General features: G+C 42.9%; 1 protein-coding gene across 5 annotated transcripts in view; it reads right to left on the bottom strand.

Annotated features, from left to right (window-relative positions):
- sdk2a (sidekick cell adhesion molecule 2a) overlaps nucleotides 1-7,817 on the bottom strand; it is a 98,437-nt gene extending 90,620 nt beyond the window's left edge. For all 5 annotated transcript variants that reach the window (XM_078161363.1, XM_078161365.1, XM_078161364.1 and 2 more), the window contains exon 1: nucleotides 7,530-7,817. In XM_078161363.1, the coding sequence (XP_078017489.1) occupies nucleotides 7,530-7,686 (157 nt within the window). In that variant the 5' untranslated portion in view covers nucleotides 7,687-7,817. The remainder of the gene's footprint in view (nucleotides 1-7,529) is intronic.
- Between the last annotated feature and the right edge of the window lie 12,563 nt (nucleotides 7,818-20,380).

Here is a 20,380-nt window from a genome sequence, read left to right as displayed (position 1 = left end):
CATTGTCTGGGTTTTGACTGGAGGTTGAATCCAGCCATATGGTTTCAGTCTCGCACCTGAAGCACTTTCATGGCTTGCGCTGAGAGGCCAAGGAAAGGGACTCCAGATGTGACACGAGCCGTCGAGCAAGAAGCCCCGCAGTACTACTGTCAGCTGCCATCACCATCACACTTCTTAGCTGACACGCCGCTGATGTTCGAGGCAAGGACAGTGATCAAAGATATGTGTACATTAAAGTGCTGCCAAACTACAATGACAACCAGCTCTGCTCTATGCCATGCATGCCAGACGGAATTCCTTATCAGGAGACACAAAAGCGCTGCTGGATGAGATTGTAGGTAGGAATTTCTTATGATTTAACTCCCTTGACGCCTTTGCATGTTCAGTGCTTTAACATCCACAACGACATCCCCTGGTATCTCTGTTGCGAGCCATTTGTTTACAGTGAAGGTGGAGCACTGTCAGGATGTGACAGTAGGTATACTGAGCTCTGCCTATCTCGGGGAAGAGGGAGACGGCAGGTGTTGGGTTACACAAAAATCAAACATGATAAGGAATCCCACATGGCCGACAACAGGACAATGGGGAATGAAAGTCATCTCTGGTCCTAATCGATAGTGAGCACAAGGCATTGAGATGCAGCTTGAGGCATTTCGCCAGGCCCCCTAGTGGGACCGGTAGGCCTGCTGCCAAGCACGGCCTGAGCAGCAAAGTCAGCCCTACAGATGGAGAGCATGGAGGCTGCGTCTTTCCAGACAAGACCCTGCTCCGTGGATAACAAGAATGTCACAAACTGAAATAGTTTTCAACCTGCTGACCCCTGACAAGATGATACATTTTTTTTATTTTTATCACCATTGTTATGTCATCTTACGCAAACAGTGGTGCCCCAAGAAATTTTTCATGGGGGTGGCCAGATGGGGCCTGGGAAATAAAAGCCATGGCTGAATTTCAGGAATTTAGTGCTGTTGAAAACGATGTCAATATGGAGAGTCAAGGAATCACATGCTGATATACTTTGCTTTCTTATTTTACAGTTATCATTTCTAATAATCTGATGTTTGTAGACTAATACTGGTACAGCTAACATTTGGAGTTCCACGAAAATCCTGTTTTAATGTGTTTTTTATGTGTACATGTGTTAGGCGATTTACTGCTCTTCAAATGGGTTGGTTGTCCTTTTCCTTAAAAAGACAAACAGCTTTAATTTGAAGGAGTAAATTGATTGTTAGGAGCAAACCATTCAATGGGAACAAGCCTTCTCAAGTTTAGGGGAGATTCTTGGGTACCCATAGAACCCATTTTCATTCAGATATCTTAAGGTGAGAGTTCAAGGGACCCCTTTGAAAATTGCCATGCCAGTTGTTCCCTCGCCAAAATGTAGCCTAAATTTGAAGTATTATTGGCACCCCCCTGAAAAGCTGTGGCGACATAGTCAGTACCAAGTAGTCTAGTTTCACAAAATACCACTATCTTCATGATAGCTTGAAAAAAAATAGCATGCCATAGCCTCTTTGAGACAGTATCGTCAGCGTCCAAATGTTTTCACCAAGGCCACCCTGATACAATTGCTGACCCACCCCATTACATCCCCTGTAGGGATGCACCGATCCTATATCTGAATCGGATATCGGCCCCGATATCATCAAAATAGATGGATCGGGTATCAGAAAATGCAACCTATATCTGAGGCGATCCTTCCCCTTAAAATCTATTGTGATGCGAGCTACGTCATACGTCGTGGAGCGAAGGAGAGAATCTGCTGTGTGGAGGTATTTCACACTATCTCGACTGCTGTTTCATCTTGTTACATTTTATCTTAGGAGAGAACTGTGTAGTCATCAGTGCTTGATGCCTCTAGTCTATTCTGTTCTACATGTAAAGGTATATGGCTTTTTAGGTCAACCATGGTATCGGATCGGTATCGGGTATCCGCTGATACTCAAAGCCACAGCATCGGGATCGGTATGGAAACTGAAAAAGCTGGATCAGCGCAGCTCTAATCCCCTGGCCCCTCTCTGGGGCACTACTGATCATGCAAGACTGTGATAATGCACTTTTAAGTTGGTTAAAAAAGAGTGTCAGTCGAAAACTTCTAAATCTAATTATTTTTCTTTCTTTTATTGGTGCTTCTTGTTTTCACTTTAATGCTCAATTTGTTCAACAAAAGAGTGTTGGAAATAATTTCCTTTCATTTTTTTTTCTATTAAACAAACAATTTGTTGTAATTCAGCAATATAAAAGTAGCAGAGAGGCAGAACTGATTACACTTTAACATCTGTTTACAGATCCCAAGTAATATCATTATGGAAACATCCAATAACATTATCGCTTAAATATCACATATCTCCCTCCTGACCCCACTTCCTTGCATGGGGCATGGCACATCTAAAACAAAGGCTCTTCTCGAACAACAAGGAAAAAGTTGGCAGTAATACCTGGAAAACGCAGCTTTGCTAGTCAAACAAGCAGGCAGCAAATACGAACTGGAAGAAAAAACAAAGTATTCTTTTCTTCTGCAGCTTCGGTGTCGTGGGGCTTGTTCACCTGACTCGCCTTTATTGCTTCTTCCACGTTTCTGCATTGACTTTAAACAGCAATATATTGACGTGTCTATCTACGTCATCACTCACTGCAGGGACCTGCTGCTGGTGGTAGGGCAACATAACCAAGTGTTGTGACTGGCCTGGTTTGAGGTCAGCAGAAGAATGGAGCAGAATGTCAAGATGTGCATTCATTCATGTGAATGTACAAAGAAAAATGGATTGGTACCACCGCCGTTGTTTTTTTTAGGAGAGGAAGACAAAACATGCCCCTTTCCAACCCCCACCACAGCTTCTCCTTCATTTCTCTATTTCTTTGCCTCTTTTGCCATTTTATTCACAACACAAGAATACACTCACCAGTCCCCAGGAGGGGCAGGCTGAATGAGAGAAGAGATTCAGTGTGCACATTATGCTGTAAAAAGCATTGTTTCTCACCACAGTTTTCCTTGAGTTGCCTTTGTGTTGTTTAAATGTTTACATGGAACAGCTTGGGGGCTTCAAGACAGATGTATGGTCCAAGAATACTGCCTCAGTACAATCCCTCTTTTCCCTGGATGAAAGTAATGACACCATTTTGAGGGCTTTTCAAATCGCTCCTTAGAATGATGCATTGATGAAGCAGCGTGCACAACATCTTTGCTCCCCTGTCAAAACGATATTAGACAAATTAAACGAATGCCAGCGCTATGAATCCCCCTCCCTACCCAAGGTCATTTCCTTTCCATGTCTGTCCCAGCTCAGGGCCTGTTCTGAGACATTTCTTTTTGTTCTTGATAGTCAAAGAGGTACCTCCTGGTCCTGTGTCAGATTGATTAGACTTTTTTCCAGGAGAATTAATATGGGAAGAATTTGTCTCTTCCCCCCTTGCAGCGCTTCTCCCCTCAGTCTCATCAGTAAACAAGGAGACATGGAAACAAAACCACTCTCAGCTATGTGATTAAAATTGGCCCCAAAAGAAGGACCTGCCTCCTCAGTCAATGCTGCTATTATTAAAAAATCTAATTTAAGAAGCCTATACCTTTCCTTAACTGTATTTTTCACCCAGTGGGATGAAGAAGCGCAGTCTGTGGGTAATGAAAATCATTCTGCATGACATGATTTTTGTGGGGTGAAGATTTGCCCTTACCCTACAGGTTGCATCATCCCCTGTATTCTCCACGTCCCTGCCTTCTCTAGCCAATAAAATTCTCAACGCAAACTCACATCACAGTGATAAGCACTTAACATTAGCACAGCAAAACTAAACTCCAGCATAGTAAGTAATCATTTCAGCCAGCTACCCTAATATGGCAGCATGACAGACTCATGGTGGGAGATAGGACTCTTTGCCCCATGCAAATAGCCATTACCATATCCCTTTGGGCAAATGGCAATTACTGGGCAAGGGGTGAATGCCAAAACCCTGCGGTACAAGTTAATTTGATTACATTTCCATTATGAACTATAAACACAGTTTTGCTGCTCAACTGAGCCAATTAAAGGCCTCCTGAAGCTAAAAAACGTTGACAGCACAGCGGCCCTATTGTTCTTCAACAATAAAGCAGATCCTAATCATTTGTCACCCTTAAACAGGTTCGAGGCACTTGTATTCTCTTTCTCCTCCGAAACATAACCCTTTTTTTTTTTTTTTTAAAGGTATCAGACTTTTTCATTAATTTGTTTCCAATGTTGCTGCCAGTGAGCAGCTTTTTTTTTTCTAATTCAGCTGTGATATGTTCCATCTTGGTGAATAAAGCATCCTGTGGCAACATGAATAAACATGTGTAGAGAGCATTTGGCAGCCGGAGAAAAAGCAGCCAACCGGCCAGATATGGGAGGCAAGCGCTGAAGACACACAAGAAGCTCGATTTGGAAGACAGGCTGCCACCATGTTTCACCTGAGGCTGTGCAAGCCACTCGCTGGTCTTTCTGGGCATGAGCCATGTTGCGAAGAAAACAAGCATTTAGTCCAAATTTCAGCAGACATCTGTTAGCTCTCTGGAGTCGTAAACATGTTTAATTAACTACATTTCACCAAACATGGAGATACATATGTCATAAATATGCAGTGTGTGTAATTACGGTACGGTGGCTGAGAAGTTCCACTGCCCCCACGTCACTGTGCCACCATGTGGGACTTGTGACGTGATAAAAGTTTAGGGAAACGCAATGATTTCATCACGCATGGCTAAGGATTTTGTATCATCTCCAGAATCAGTTGCCCGAGGCCAATGTGCCATCAATGTGAGTATGTAGGTCTACTTTTGTGGAGCCACATGCAAAACAGATTAGGCTTTCTGTTATTTGTGAAGAAGCAGTGTTGTACGTGTGGGCGCAGACGATCGGGTTTGTCATCAGTCTTTGTTAGAACTAGGAGATGCCTTTGATTCTATTAAAACAGTATTATATTTCTCTTGATGGAGTTGTGTAATCTTGTACACATTGATTTTTCTATCTTTCAGTGGATGTGTTTGCGTGTGCGTGTGTGTGTGTGTGTGCTGGTGTGTCACTGATGTAGATGAATTATGATCTGGTGCCCGCATTAGAGCAGGGAGTTTTAATCACACAAGGATTCAGAGTGTTTTAAACAAATGCTTTTTTGTAAGCACGGTGGATTATCATAAGATTTAAAGATTTGGAAATGCCTGACAGCTGTCAAGCTGCATAATAACGTACGTCCAGAAAATTATAGCAGCTGCCGGTTGGCAGAATGTCAATGCTGCTATCTAGATTAAAGCTCAATAGACAGGAACATACAGTAAGAGCCAAGCAAGCACGCACACACACACACACAATTTCAAAAACACACACAGCCTGATGCACATAGAAACACAGTCAGTCACAAGGCACACGGGTAGATTTCAGCAGTGGAGGCTTTGTGGAAGGGTGAGAAGATACAGAGAGCGCTAACAGGCGAAGAAAGACAAAACCTCACGTCTATTTACTTGCTATTTCGATAAGGGAGTCTAAATGAGTCTTAAAATGGCATGCTGAGAGCAGCCTGTGGCAGGAGAAAGGTTCCCCTGTGGACTCTATCAGGTATCCTCTTGTGCACTGGTGCAGCCAGCAGTATTAAACGCAGCAGGAGCCACAGTAGGAACCTGTTGAAAAACAAGTACATGCCACCTCCGGTTCCCCAGGGCCTCGTGTGCTTGTATGTCGCTTAATTTATGACAGCCTCTGAGGTCCTGCCCTCTCAGTGAATGACTACAGCATCTCTAACTTTATGCACAGGCACAGCCGCACTGCCGGTCTTTCGCAAACACGGATGCCCCACGAGGATGAGATCTGCTTCCTACTTCAGAAGAACAAGACCTCTCTGGCTTGTGTGAGGACCCCCTGCATAGACTGCATCTTCACTAAAGAACCTAAAGCAGCGATTGTGCACCATAGAGGAGGTGCTTCTCAATTGAAAGAGCAGGCAGACAGAGGAGTGAATCTCTCACCAATGCTAATGCGCAGCCGGGAACATTCAAGGGGCCTGAATACCAACTGCAAGGATGAGAAAGAGGTCTGTTTGGGGAGGAAAGGTAAAACCCTGTGAAGTAGCCTTGAAGCGCTCAACAGATCCTCACAGACTCCAGGCATGTTAGCTTGAGAAAAGGATGGTAATAACAGCTAGAGGAACTGTGCCCTGCATAATAAGAGACGCCTGAGACTCTTTTCAGATAACGCTGGGAGCACTTTAGAGCAATGCGACCTGTTCAAAGACAAACAAGCAAAGGGATTATGTTGCTTTTAGCACTTTGGTGCACTGAGCATTGTGATTATAAGATGGGGAGTGCATAGAGAAGCCACTTCTAGTATGAGTCAACTTCCAATACGAGACTTTTTTTCTCCTCTGGGACCTACTGAATAAATGCCTCGAGGATTTGTATGTCAAGCATGCATCTTTCTTTTGTGGTTCTGCATGACCCTGTGTAATAAGAGCCACGACCCCGTGGTTGGAGCCCCGAAACAAAAGGTTAAGCGCCATTTAATGTGAATATACATCAAGCCTGCTGATTCAAATTCATAGTCCAGTAAGCCCACACAATATATTCTGTCCTTCATCAACTTACCTTCAGTTCCTGTGACAACTGGCAGTTATGCATTTCCAATTATGAAATATAGAGGCAGGAAGGATTTGCTCTCGCCGCCTTTTTCTCGCAATCTACCATCTAGTGTGTATCTCATTACCTTCGCACATGGTCAAGAAGCACATCCCCTGACAGATGGCAAGTGACAAGTCGTACCCATTTCAGACTAACTGTATGATTACTGTAGATCATGTCCACGGCTTTATCCACTCTGAATGTGCTGGATGTGAATGAACCCTACATGTTGTGATTTATTCATTCTGCTCTATTACTTTCACACAGCTTGTAAGTAAGATTGCAAAAAATGGACACGAGACAAATGTGACACAGCCTTCACATAATGGGCCTGCTTCATTGTCCCATAGTCATATTCATACAAGTTAATGACTGGCTCTGCTTGGCTATTAAGGTGGCCTATGAGCAGGAGGGGCTACAGAGATTTTTAAAACTAATGACATGAATATGAAAATATGATATCTAGAAGATTTAAAGTCACTGGCAGAACATGATAAAGCAAATAATGATTATGATGCTCACAATGACAAATCAAACAGGCTCATCTGAGCTACTAAATATGAGTGTCCAGTTTTGCAGAGGCAGGCTGAGCTCCGTGAGCTTTTGGAGCGTGCGAGTGGCCTTGTGGTTACATTTGAGAATGTGGCTGAGGTGAAACCGACAGTTTAAGACACGAATTAAACAGTTGACAAATTTAATCTCATTTACTGTGCGTCAGGCAACAACTGGTCTAAGTTTGGCGATGTGGCCAGACCTGTTAAAGCACGCATTTATAATATCTTGGGACAGTTTTTGTTTGCCTACATATTTTTTTTTTTTTTTGCCACTGTACACATCTCTCCCACAGACTTTCTTGTGCGCTCCCAGCGACAACAGGACAACAAAATAAATACTGAGTTGTACATCTTACCTTGAGCCCGAGCGCTGAGGATACAAGTCGCCGACAGCAGAATCCAACAGGAGACCCACACCTGTCCGACCTGACCAGTCCGTCCAGCTGTAACCATGGTCCGCGGCGCCACCGTCGAGCCACCGGTGCGCCTTCCCCGTCTCCACGCTGGGGACATGTTGCTCGGTGGCCACACACTCCCGGAGAAGAGTCCTGGCTGCTGCTGCTGCTGCTGCTGGTTCCCGCGCGTCAGACTGTGCTCCTCACTGGTGATAAGGGTGAGTGACTGGAGAAGGGGGGGATTGTGGAGAGAGCCCACTCCGTCAGAGAGCACCAGGCATGCAGACAGGCACGCGGTAGTATGAAAAGCCTGTGGACAAGTCCCGCATGAGCAAGGCGGAGTCAGTCCAAATGAATTTGCTCGGCTGTCAAGTGTGCGAGACGGAATATTGACATCATCTTCTTACTGCTCCGAAGAACCTCTGAATGTATCACGGAGAGATTAGTCAAATTAAAAAATATAAGATGGAGATGGTGGCTGCGCGCAAGTTCGTGTGATGTGAGGATGACAGCTCAAGCCCAAATGTGTCATATGACAGTCCTCAAAAATAAAAAAAGAGAGATCAGTGATTTGTGTGTTTGATCTCCAAATTACCTTCCTAGTGCAGCTGTCCTTGAGCAAGGCACTTCTGCAAAGCCAGCTGCTCCATTTCATTACCAGCAGTGGGCTGCACCGTGGCTCCCAGGTGTGTGTGTGCTGTTTGAAAGTGTAAATAGACTCAGTCCACCTTCCTCCAGAGGTTAAACAGGTTTCCCTGTGCTTAAAAAACGACCTCTATTTTGCCACTGTGTCATTATAGGTGGCCACTGACTATATAGTTTTTTTATGAATTGACCATAACATTTAGCAGTGCGCACAAGCTCAGCCAAACAATGCCACGGCAAGTGCTCTGTACACTATTGCCACCACGCGGCAGAGAGCGGTAGGATATATCTATTTGGACAGCTGTGATTGATTGTTGACACGTTAAAACTAAAAGCCTCGCTTTCCCAACTACCTGATGACAACTAAATCTTTCCAGATAGCTGTATTGGATGTTTCTACTGCCAAGGATAAAGCCTCACAGATTTAAAGTAAATGGTATGAGCTCCGTTCTGTAAATCTATTTATTCTGCATTGGCCTCAGTTAACCCTAGCCCTGTGATGTGGGTTGAAAGCAGAACAGCCAAGCCATTACACAGACAAATAGCAAAGGAAATAGCTTACACCTGAACAATTTAATGTGATTCTGAAATTAGTCTGAGATCAAGCAGGATGGCAGACTGTTACCGTCTGTGAATGCTCACCCCATCAGAGTGCTTCCTCTATCACCAGACAAAGGATAAAAGGCGAGTTTGAGCACACAGAAATGGTGGGCACTCCTGAAAACAGAGGAGGGCATACATAAGGGGCTGTGATATCTGCTTTGTTGTCCTTGCTCCTTTTGAGCTCGCTGAAAAAATGCATACAGGGCAAGGTGAGCTTAAAAGAGCTGTCACAATATTTCTGCCGTATGTGTGCCATTAGATTCTGAGAGTAATATCGACTAACGGGGGAACATCCAAGCTACCGTGGGCTAGGCAAAGCCTGCTGCTGCTTTTCAAAGAGCCTGGTTAAAGTGTAAACAGAGGTGGTACTCTCTGCCTGTGGGATGCTGCCTCACCTCAGTCCCTTTTATGCTGTGTTTTGTGTCATCCCACAGTGAATCTGCTCCACAAATAACCAACCCCTCTTTTCCCCTATGTCTTACCAAGTCTCATTGCCACCAGGAACCTCATTTGGTGTCATCCATTGCTCCCTCTCTTTATTTCCTCTCCCCTCACCCCGCTGCCACCCCATTCACCAATTCCCTCCTGATAATGATGTGCTGATTATGAGGCTCTTAGGCCAGCAGATTGCTCTCCAGTCTCATTCGCATGCAGTGGAAAATTGCTGCTGTCTTGGAGCCCCCACCCCGCTGCGCGTATCAGGCAGGTTGACATTAGCAAGCTGCTGGGAACAGTGCTCAGGCACCAGGGCAGGTGCTCTGTCTCCGTCTCTATAACTGTTCTGCAGCAGAGGAAACAGACGCTGCCTGATGCTACAAGCCACACAGTAGGGGGGGGGGGGCACCACAGGCTGGTGTCAAACAATATGGTATTGTGTAGCTGACATTTATACATACGCTTACAGTGAATAGTTACTTTTACTTGCCAAGGGAGAGCCAGTGCTTTACAGTTTAGCACAGACTGTAATAAAACAAACTCATTTACTCATCTACTAACGTCAAAACTGCTCCACTAGTTGAGAGAGGTCGTTCATTTCCAAAGAAATGTGTCACTTCATCTTCATATTGCACGTAAACTAAATGACAACTAAAACAGAGGCGAGAAAAAAAAAAAAGATATCAAGTAATGGCATTTTTGAAAAGGTACAGCAGGAGTCCTTGATGAACTAAATGATTACACATCTACACACTGCACTTCTATACGACATTGACAAACAAACAAAAAAAGGTTGTGTAATTCTTTTCAAGCTGATTTTTTCCATTTCATTTCGAAACCTTGGAGAGCCTTGAATAAGCACTTTAAAATCCACACCAGTCTCCATCTGAACAGGTCATTTATTGTACGTTTTCTTATAAAAAGCACAATAGAAGTCAGCGTGTTTGAAGAATTTGTTCTTCAATTAAGTGTAATTTTCTTGATAGTCTCGGAACCTGACTCTGAGATAAAATTGCACGTAAAGACAAGTGCTCTTTGCAGAGTGACATTCACTTATATAGTATAGAACTTGTGTCTTGTGACTCTATTTGAGTCATCGGGTTTGGTTTTTTACATCCTTTTTCACATTAGCACTGCTGAACCTAGCATATTTGGTGCCATTGGCAAGGCTCCCCAACCCATCCCACCCCCTCCAAAAATATCTCGTATTTATTACATACAAGAACAAAAGCTTGGTTTTTTTGTATCCTTTTCACATTAGCAATGCCGAACCAAGCACATTCGGCGCCACAGGCAAGGCTCCCCAGCCCTAACCAACCCATCTCCCTCCAAAAATATTTTGTATTTAAAGCTTGGTTTTTTTACATCCTTTTCACATTAGCAATGCCGAACCAAGCACATTCGGCGCCACAGGCAAGGTTCCCCAAACCTAACAAACCCATCCCACCCCCTCCAAAAATATTTTGTATTTATTACAAACAAGAAGAAAAGCTTGGATTTCTATACCTTTTTAACATCAGCAGTGCCGAACCTAGCACATTCGGCGCCATAGGCAAGGCTCCCCAGCCCTAACCAACCCATCCAAAAATATTTTGTATTTATTACAAACAAGACGAAAAGGTTGTTTTTTTACATCCTTTTCACATTAGCAATGCCGAACCAAGCACATTCGGCCATAGGCAAGGCTCCCCAGCCCCAACCATTCATTCATTCATCTTCTAACCGCTTCATCCTCTTGGGGGTCGTGGGCGGGCTGGAGCCTATCCCAGCTGACATCGGGCGAGAGGCAGGGTACACCCTGGACAGGTCGCCAGACTATCGCAGGGCTGACACATAGAGACAAACAACCATTCACGCTCACATTCACGCCTACAGACAATTTAGAGTTATCAATTAACCTAGTCCCCAATCTGCATGTCTTTGGACTGTGGGAGGAAGCCGGGGTGCCCGGAGAGAACCCACGCTGACACGGGGAGAACATGCAAACTCCGCACAGAAGGGCTCCCACACCCGGGAACGAACCGGCAACACTCTTGCTGTGAGGCGAGAGTGCTAACCACCACATCACCGTGCCGCCCCCAGCCCCAACCAACCCAACCTAATCCCTCCAAAAATATTTTGTATTTATTACAACAAGACAAAAAGCTTGGTTTTTTTACATCCTTTTCACATTAGCAATGCAGAACTGAGCACATTCGGCGCCATAGGCAAGGCTCCTCAGCCCTAACCAACCCATCCAACCCCCTCAAAAAATATTTTGTATTTATTACAAACAAGAAGAAAAGCTTGGATTTCTATACCTTTTTAACATCAGCAGTGCCGAACCTAGCACATTCTGCACCATAGGCAAGGCTCCCCAGCCCTAACCAACCAACCCATCCCAATCCCTCCAAAATATTTTGTATTTATTACAAACAAGAAGAAAAGCTTGGTTTTTTACATCCTTTTCACATTAGCAATGCTGAACTGAGCACATTCGGTGCCATTGGCAAGGCTCCCCAGCCCTAACCAACCCAACCCATCCAACCCCCTCCAAAAATATTTTGTATTTATTACAAACAAGAAGAAAAGCTTGGATTTCTATACCTTTTTAACATCAGCAGTGCCGAACCTAGCACATTCGGCGCCTTAGGCAAGGCTCCCCAGCCCTAACCAACCCATCCCAATCCCCCCAAAAAATCTTGTACTTATTACAAACTAGAGCAAAAGCTAATAAGCAATGAATAAATACATGAATAAATAGCTGACAATCAATATTAAATAATGAAATAATTTGATATGTGCAAATTTCAAGTTTCATCTTCTTTTTTCTTCCTGTTTTGTACTGTGCCTGGGATTACTTTTGCCTTTTCATCTTTATTAATCTAATGCTCTCCGCATATTCACTCCACCATACTCATCAATGCTCTAGCATGTTCTGATTGTGACGATCACCCACTGATGAACACATTAAAGTGAGCTGCATTGCCAGGTGTGAAGGTGGTACCCTGACAACGGACCGACTGTTAGCATTAGATCATGATTAGGGTAATTTTTTCTTGATTTTCTTCTATTAACATACATATTTTTTGTCAGTGTGTGTGTATGAGATCGGGTTGGTGGAAGATGGGGGCTCTGTCGCCCATAGGAAGATATGCTACTGCAAATCAGGATCTTTTGATGTTCCCAACATGTTCAAAATAGCTGATGTTTCTCTGGGCCACTGATCGTCGCTTGGCAGGTAACCGCAGTTCACCGTCAGCGGGACTGTGACGATAATGCACTCTCATGTAGCATCACAGCTAAATAAATACTCATGTTGGTCTGGGAGACGGGGAATGCACCATGGCCTTTCAAAAGCTGTTCTCTTTCCATCAGCTCGCCTGATTTGAAATGGCTTGATTGAAATGAGCTTCATTTGAGATTGGCCGTGCGCTCGCTCACTTATGCATGCAGCCATGATAGCGCAAAGGCAAACAAAGTGGCCGTGAAATACCAGTCTCTGCCTATCACATTTGTGGGAACAAACAGTTAAGTTACTATGGTCTATCTGTTTTAAACAGGAAAACAGTCCAGCCATTCGTTTCAGCTTTGTTCTTCATTCTCTGTGTTCTTCTGTAGACGCTGCTGCCCATTTGTCACACACGCTTTTGTTGTTGATTTTCCAATATGGATGTGCATTCCTCAGAAAAGAAAAAAAAATGTGTTCCCTAACAAGTGCCAGCGCACACACAGAGTACATACACTGCACAATGTTGTTGTATCTGTCCTGACACCTCATCTATAGTATCTCACAGAGAAAATCAGATTTCTCCGTGGTAACAGATCATCTCACGGCTCTTTCCTTGAGACGGTGGTAAACTCCAACTGCAAATTGAAACATGAAAAATACAGCCAAACTGCTACTGCGAGATGCATAGCTGCGTCTCAGCAAAGACATCAGAGGATAATATCCCATTCTATGTTGCACCCTTAGATCTGTTCTCTCCCCACAACAAAACCTCATTTGCATGTCTTTGTGCATCCGCTGGACTTAGCAGCTGAGACACTTTTAGGATTTTGCCATAACGATGTAAGTTTCACAATAAATGATTTTAAACAATAGCGTCTACAGCATATCAATACATGTGTTCAAGTTTTCTGAGTTTGTTGTTGTTGTTAAAAAAAAAAACAATACTAGGTAGGTCTTAGATTATTAATAATATCAGAATGTTCTACAGTTATTACCCAAGGGACAACTCACTTAGGAATATTGCCTTGAATCACTGGCATAATTGGTCTCCTCCAGTCTCACTTTGATGTAAATAACATTAGCAATTTTCCAGTCATTTTGCATTGATCTTCCGCTGCAGAATTCTGCCCCAAGAAGCAGCTGGAAATTGAATGTCTTAAACTGGAGATGTGAAGGGTGCATTTCATTCAAGTTGTCAGAGAAACTGCACTACCTGAAAGATGCAACATTATTGGGATTGATTCTGCGCCTTGCCAGAGGCAATTTCCGTCCACTATACACCCAACAGAAATGAACACCCCGAAATGGTATACATACACATGCGCATGCATTACATTTGACGGCCGATGCAGAGTCAGTTACAGTATGACTCCACATTACGCTGTAAACTGCCACTCCAGGGCCAAGTCTTTATCAGACTGTTTGCTTTCAAAACAATTCTTTTCATAAATCTACCGTGCAAGTTGACAATTTGACATTTGTTTAGTGATTGCTGTGTCCTGTTTTATGTTTGGGACTATTCCTCCTTCCTGTGTCACTCCCTGTGACCTTCGGTGCACTGATTTGGCAATTTATTGTTTCTACTTCCTCTCTGTGGCCTTGCTGAAAAATGAATAAGAGAAAGCACTGCTGGTAGAAATTGTGTTTTTGTTTCTCTGTCCTTTCTCTCACTTAGCCGGCTCCGTCTGAGCAGCTGATAGCGTGACAGCTGCAGCACTCCACAGCATATAAAGAACTTACTTTCATTGCATATGGTCATTTTGAGATCTCGAAAGAGTGCAGAAATGTAGTTTACAGCACGGCGTAGATGGCGACATAATCAATGTTTACTGCATTGTGCTGCACAGTTATGAGTTTTCTCGCAAAATGAATCGGCTAATCAATAATTATTACGGCTTGTATTTTCCTTGCATATGAAAAGCAGTTCATAAATCACAAGACAGTTTGGAGAACTGTAAACAAGAGCGAAAGTAAAAATGTGCAGGGGAGGAAGAATTATTAGAGAGCATTTCCCTGGTAATTTTTAGATCACCGGCTGATAAAGGTCATCTTTGTCATCTTCATATTCAGCTGTTGGAAGGTAATTAAAGCAGCTATTTACATGCAGAGCAAAATAATTTTCCTCACTAGCTCTCGAGTCTGCCTCTTGGCTGATCGCATCACACTGCTAAATCCTTGAGCCCATAAACCCCGCCATGGTATATCATGGCATTATAAAATACCCTGGGCACACTAAAGATTAGGTGGGATGAATAGAGATATAGAAGCCAGAGGTCTCTTACAATTTCACACTGGTTTTAGCATGTGAAATTCTTCCCTGTAGCCATCACTCTGCCATAAGACTCCTGTGTGTATGATGCTGTTGCAGCATACCTATTCAACCCAACATCTAAACAGAGAAGAATCCATATCTTGACTTTAATAACATTATGTTAAGGGTCTCTGTGGACTCGCTGCCTTTTTCCAGGTGTTCATTACAGCCTGGCATAGCTGCAGTTTGTCCGTGAGCAATGCAGAAGGCAGGGTGACAACAGCCCCTGGAGTTTAACAAAGTGTGAAGATTCTGAAACCTAATGATTTCCAAAAACCAACGGTGGGAGATTCACAGCTTGCATGGGCAGAATTTTAAACATAAACAACATGTTTGACCCAGCTGTGTCGATGCCACAGAGATGAAACTATTGTCTGCTTGGTCTGCATACATTTGCTGCATTTCCAGCACAGTGAATTATGGGGCAGAATGCTTGTAATCAGATCAATGGGTTTGAATTATCGCACTGTACGCATGGCATTATACCATATTAGCTGGCTAAACTTAAGCCAATTGAATTGCCCAAGTAGCTTAGCAGTGACAGAGTGATTTATGTAGTTTTCAGGTTTGGCCTGTAGTGTAATGTAAATGAATGTGGTGGAGCCGGAGTGCTCCCATGTGGGTCGGGCATTGTTTGGGCTGTCTAGAAAGCAAAAGACAAGGTGTGTACAAAAAAATTAGCATTCAGTCCAAATGCTCTGAGCCCTCTGCTTCTTATTGTCAACACAATCACAGTATAAAGGAGATGACTATAAAATAAAGAGTGACTCATCCTTTTCAAACTGCGTGGCAAGCTAGAGCATATGTCATTATGTTAAGTTGCATCAACTGTACGGTGTCAATGAGAGGAATTTGCTCTCAAAGTGACTGACATCAATCACTGCTGAGACATCAACAAAAAGATAATGTAGCATACGGCTCTGACACACTAACAATTGGTTAGACTGAGTAATGACAGCGATGATTCTCGCAGATGTCTTGCAAGAGCATTTGCCGACTGTCATTAAGAAATTATTCCCAATAGGGAGAGATTAAAACATTAGCAACATGATGCTGTCCTGTAAATGAGGCTTGAAAGACTGCTTCTTTCCTCCTTCCTAATGTAATTGGCCGCAGGAGATTAGATGACCCGTTAACAGTTTATTGGAAGTATTTGTAAGATTTGCCATAAAATGACATATTGATTTTCATAAAGCAACAATAAAGTGGGCTGTAAAGTACATCAAACCATAACCCAGGCAAGTTATAACGGCATCAGAGCTGATGAGATTTGATGGAGCTGTTCAGGGTAAGGGTTTATATTATTGATGTAATTTTTTTTCAGTATGCAGCCCACGTCCTCCGCAGTTTAACACCTCAGTGTTAAAGCCACACAAGGTTAACAAAGCAAGACATCATTTTCATTAGAGAAGCCACTTGAGCTAATCATAGAGAGCTCTTGTGAAGTGATTATATCAAAAACATAATTAGTGTCCTTGTGACGTCAAAACACTGTGATTGAAATTGGACAGCTGCAGTAACTAAGCAGACATATACTTATAAAGGAGGTCTTTCTTGTCATCAGGAGCAAGGAGCCAAACATTTGTATGCTGGCACTAAATATGGCTGCTCCATAAATTTGATACAGTGCCAAAAGGCAATCGTGTCCTTTAAGTCCATTAAACATTAACCACTGAGAAGGCCTCTGCTTGTCTTTTTGACGACAGTCTTGGATTGAATAGACTGAGCACATTTCAGGTTAACATATTTTTTTCCCCCTCAGGCAATAAGAGTGGGGAGTCAGATATTATCTCCTGTTGATGCAACAGCCTCCATCAGTCCATACAGCCAGCCTCCAAACCTCCAGGAAGAACGCCTGCAGGCTTCAGCAGCCTCAATAGCCCACAATTGAGGCCTTATCTATTCCCAAACGCAAAGTCTTTATGTTTCAACTTGGGGTTTACTACTGTCAAGGGAACATAGTCAAATACATCAAAAAACAGCTTTATCTTCATTATTTAATGTTTGCCTTTCCTGTATTTTAAACACACACATTACACAGCAACCCATAATCAAAACTTCATTCATTTTTAAACGAGAGCAGCCGATGTCACCCTTGAGTAATTATGCTAAGATCAAGTTATGATTAATTAGAATCAAGTGTAGTTAATTTATGTAAGACTATCAAAACAGAAGGATTTAGACTCAATTAAAAAAAACTAGAGTGATCTGTAGAATTTATGCAGTCTGATTGACATTTGCTTGATAAATTCTGATCCTGACCTGCCATCCTGCCCTCGCAGGTCTTTATTGACTTACCTCTGTTGTTCCTGACTCAATACTGGTTGCCTCATGAGACTTCAGAGTGACTGAGCTCCCAAACCTCTGAACATTTTTTTTCACTCCTTCTTATTTAGAGTAAAACAATTGGATGCAATCTTATAAACTTGTGAAAAATATGAATATATAGCATTGGGAAAATAAACCTGTAGCAGCCCTGTCTCCTATAAAGTTACATTTATATCCAACAAATGTGAAAGAAAAAATACTTTTTGAGGGAAACGTAATGCTTAGCATGTTATGTTTGCTATTAGCTTATACAAAAATGATGCTAATGTATCTGGCAAGTCGTAAAAATGTTAATACTGAACTTATCAGTGCTTCCACTGAAAATGTATTTTAGTTATCAGCAAAGTTTTTAATACCTTTTATATTAACATTTAATCAAATCATGATCTTTCCCTTACCTTAACCAAAGTGATTTTGTTTGATGCAAACCCAAGTTTCTGGTGTCAAGGTCCTCTTCTTTGTATGCCTGCCATGCTCCTTCCAAAGCCTACACAGTCAAAGTGCTGTCCCTTGACAAAAAAACAACAAAAATGATATAATTGAGTATTCAGACATAGATATTTACAAAGATTATGTTATGTCATAGTGGAGGGGGGTGGGGGGTATTAATGTCTTTCCCTGAACGAACAAAACTGCTCAGCACTGGGCGCAGAATTTATTGGTACACCACTTAATATGACCCACAGGAGCTTTTCCTGTTGACCTATCCGTCCAACCTGACTTCCTCCCTACGCTAACTTTGTCTCTCTCTCCATTATGTCCCCTGATTTCCTCCTTTGCTCCAATCACAATTACTATAGCCTCTAGAAGTCACTGCACAAACAACCTATGTGGTTGTTTTGGGGTTTTTTTCGCTGTAATATCAGTGTGATAGATTTGCCCTAGTATTGGAAAGTCATAAGACAACCTGACCACCTCGTGACCGAAAACTGCCCTTTTCATATCGCTACCACAGGCACATTTGCACACACACTGTACCATGGCCAAAAAAGGATGCCTACTTTCTGATCTTCCGGCTTAAAAGAGCATCAGACACGAGCAGCTGATCTGCGACGATGAAGACACTCTACTGGCTCCGAGCCTATTCAGCTCAGGCTCTGTCAGCCCCATCCACCCACCCTGGCTGCAACAACTCCCAGGCAGTAAGGAATTGTGAACTGATGCCATATATCCTGCTCCTGGGGCTCTTTCCATCCAGCCAAGACAAGTCTGACCAGCGATGGCAGGGCCTGTCCCCAACCCAGAGTAGCCTCCAATGTTTTGGTGCTCACAGATGGCTAACAGGATGTAGGGGGATCATGATGAAGTCAGTAGGTAGAGCACAGGCCACTGGCAGACTAATGGAACCTGAACACCGATGTTGTGAGTCAGATTTGGACTAAGTTTGTACGTGGATGTGCGCCGCAAGGCCAGGCACCCACTGTCCTCTGTGGTTCTCTGTGTCACCTCAAAACAGTTTACCCCAAATGGATGTGACTGCGTATACACCACGGCCAAAAAGCCCTCTCTATGCTTTTGTCACCTCTGTCTGATCTTCCAGCCATCCCAGCATGCCTTCTAAGGCCAGGTGAGAAGGTCAGCCTCCCACTGTAGTGCAGACCATCAAGGGCATTCATGTTCTTTTCACTGTTCCCTCCTACAAAGCAAAATGACTGGGTTGTATGTACAGGGACCCACTGAGACGCCCCATTGACTTAGGTTGTGTTACATTCTACTAGAAGGGTATATCCATCTCTTCTTATCATGTTAAGTCTGAAGAAGAGGAACATTTTAATCATCACCTTGTCTGTTTCCTGCAGGGTGCGAGATGGCAACACACCATTTTCTCCATTTACTTTACTGGTTTTCAGATCCAGATCCATTTAAAGTCACTGTGGGTGCTCCTGTGAAGCCACCCACTGCCAGTGGTGGAAAGTTACCAAAGTAAGTTTTGGTCGATCACTGTACTTAAAGTGGAAATAGACACATTTTCTTTTGCTTTAACTTATCACAATGAGGTAATGTAATAGTTATGGAATAATGACACCATCAGCATTTAGATTGGTTCCCATATAAGCCTCGCTTTCACTATGCAATTCTGTCTGCCAGTGGATACCATCTCCCTGTAAAATGAAGGCTGGATTTATGGCCAAAGGCAATGCACAAGCAAAAAAAGGGAAGAGGATAGCGCTTTTGTTTTCCCTGGTAGCTTTACCTAGTTACCAAGAAGTATCAGTGTAACTTAATTGCAGTTTTGTTAATTATCACAGCACATTCACACACATAGTAGTTTGTCAGTCTTCATGTACACCTACTTTAGAACAGGCTTATGACAATGCCGATGCCGATTCCTACGTGTGCACGGTAGAGAGGAGAGGTGGGAAAGAGGCTGATTGAGTTTACTTTGAATGGTAAGTTACTAAAGTGTCTGAAAAGTCGGGGTCTGTTCATAAAACATGTGGGATGCCCAGGGGTAACGATACCACAGAGTCTACACAAGAGTTGCTCCCTGTTTTAGAACTGACTCCTCAACCATAGAGCCATTTTGCTTTTTGCCATGTTTGTTGCCATGCGTAACCGTATGACATCATTATGCCCACAAGTCCGAATATTGCCATTATCACAATATATATGTATATATTTTTTATCATATTATCATGAACGATATGATGTGGCACACCCCTAATTCACACTCACATTCACACTGATTCAGAGTCCCCACTTAACCTAACCTTCATGTGTGGACTGTGGGAGGAAGCCGGACAACCCAGAGAAAACCCACACTGACACAGGGAGAACATGCACAGTCCAGACGGAAGAGTTAAAGGCCAGCTGGCAGGTTGAACCTGAAACTATCTTGCTGTGTGTACAGTTCTTACCACTGTACCACTGTGCCACCACTTTAAGCATTTGGCCCGTCTCACATAAGATTACAATATAGCATTATTTTACACGTGTCTTCTGGTCTTGCATATACAAAGCATGTGGAAGAAGAGAAGAAAAAAGAACAAACACAATAACCCAAACAAACTAGTCAGTAGTTATTTTGCAGCTTCAGGTTAATGATGCAAAATATGATTAACAAATAAATGTATTATCATAGGTTAAGATACAGCTACCTCAGTGTACTTGCAAGCTTTATGCTGTAATTTCCTGTTAGTTAAAATATAATTTACTTACTTGCAAAAAAGAAAAAAGTCAATGCTGCATTACTTAAAAAAATCATTTTATGGCTTTTAGATATTTCAGTGTTTTCTTTCCCTCAAACACAACACCACTGAAATGTTTTCTTTGGCTCTC

This window comes from Epinephelus lanceolatus, chromosome 18 (genome assembly GCF_041903045.1).
Source record: "Epinephelus lanceolatus isolate andai-2023 chromosome 18, ASM4190304v1, whole genome shotgun sequence".
Taxonomy (NCBI): domain Eukaryota; kingdom Metazoa; phylum Chordata; class Actinopteri; order Perciformes; family Serranidae; genus Epinephelus; species Epinephelus lanceolatus.
Note: the sequence above shows the minus strand (reverse complement) of the source record. Positions and strands in the feature narration are given on the sequence as shown.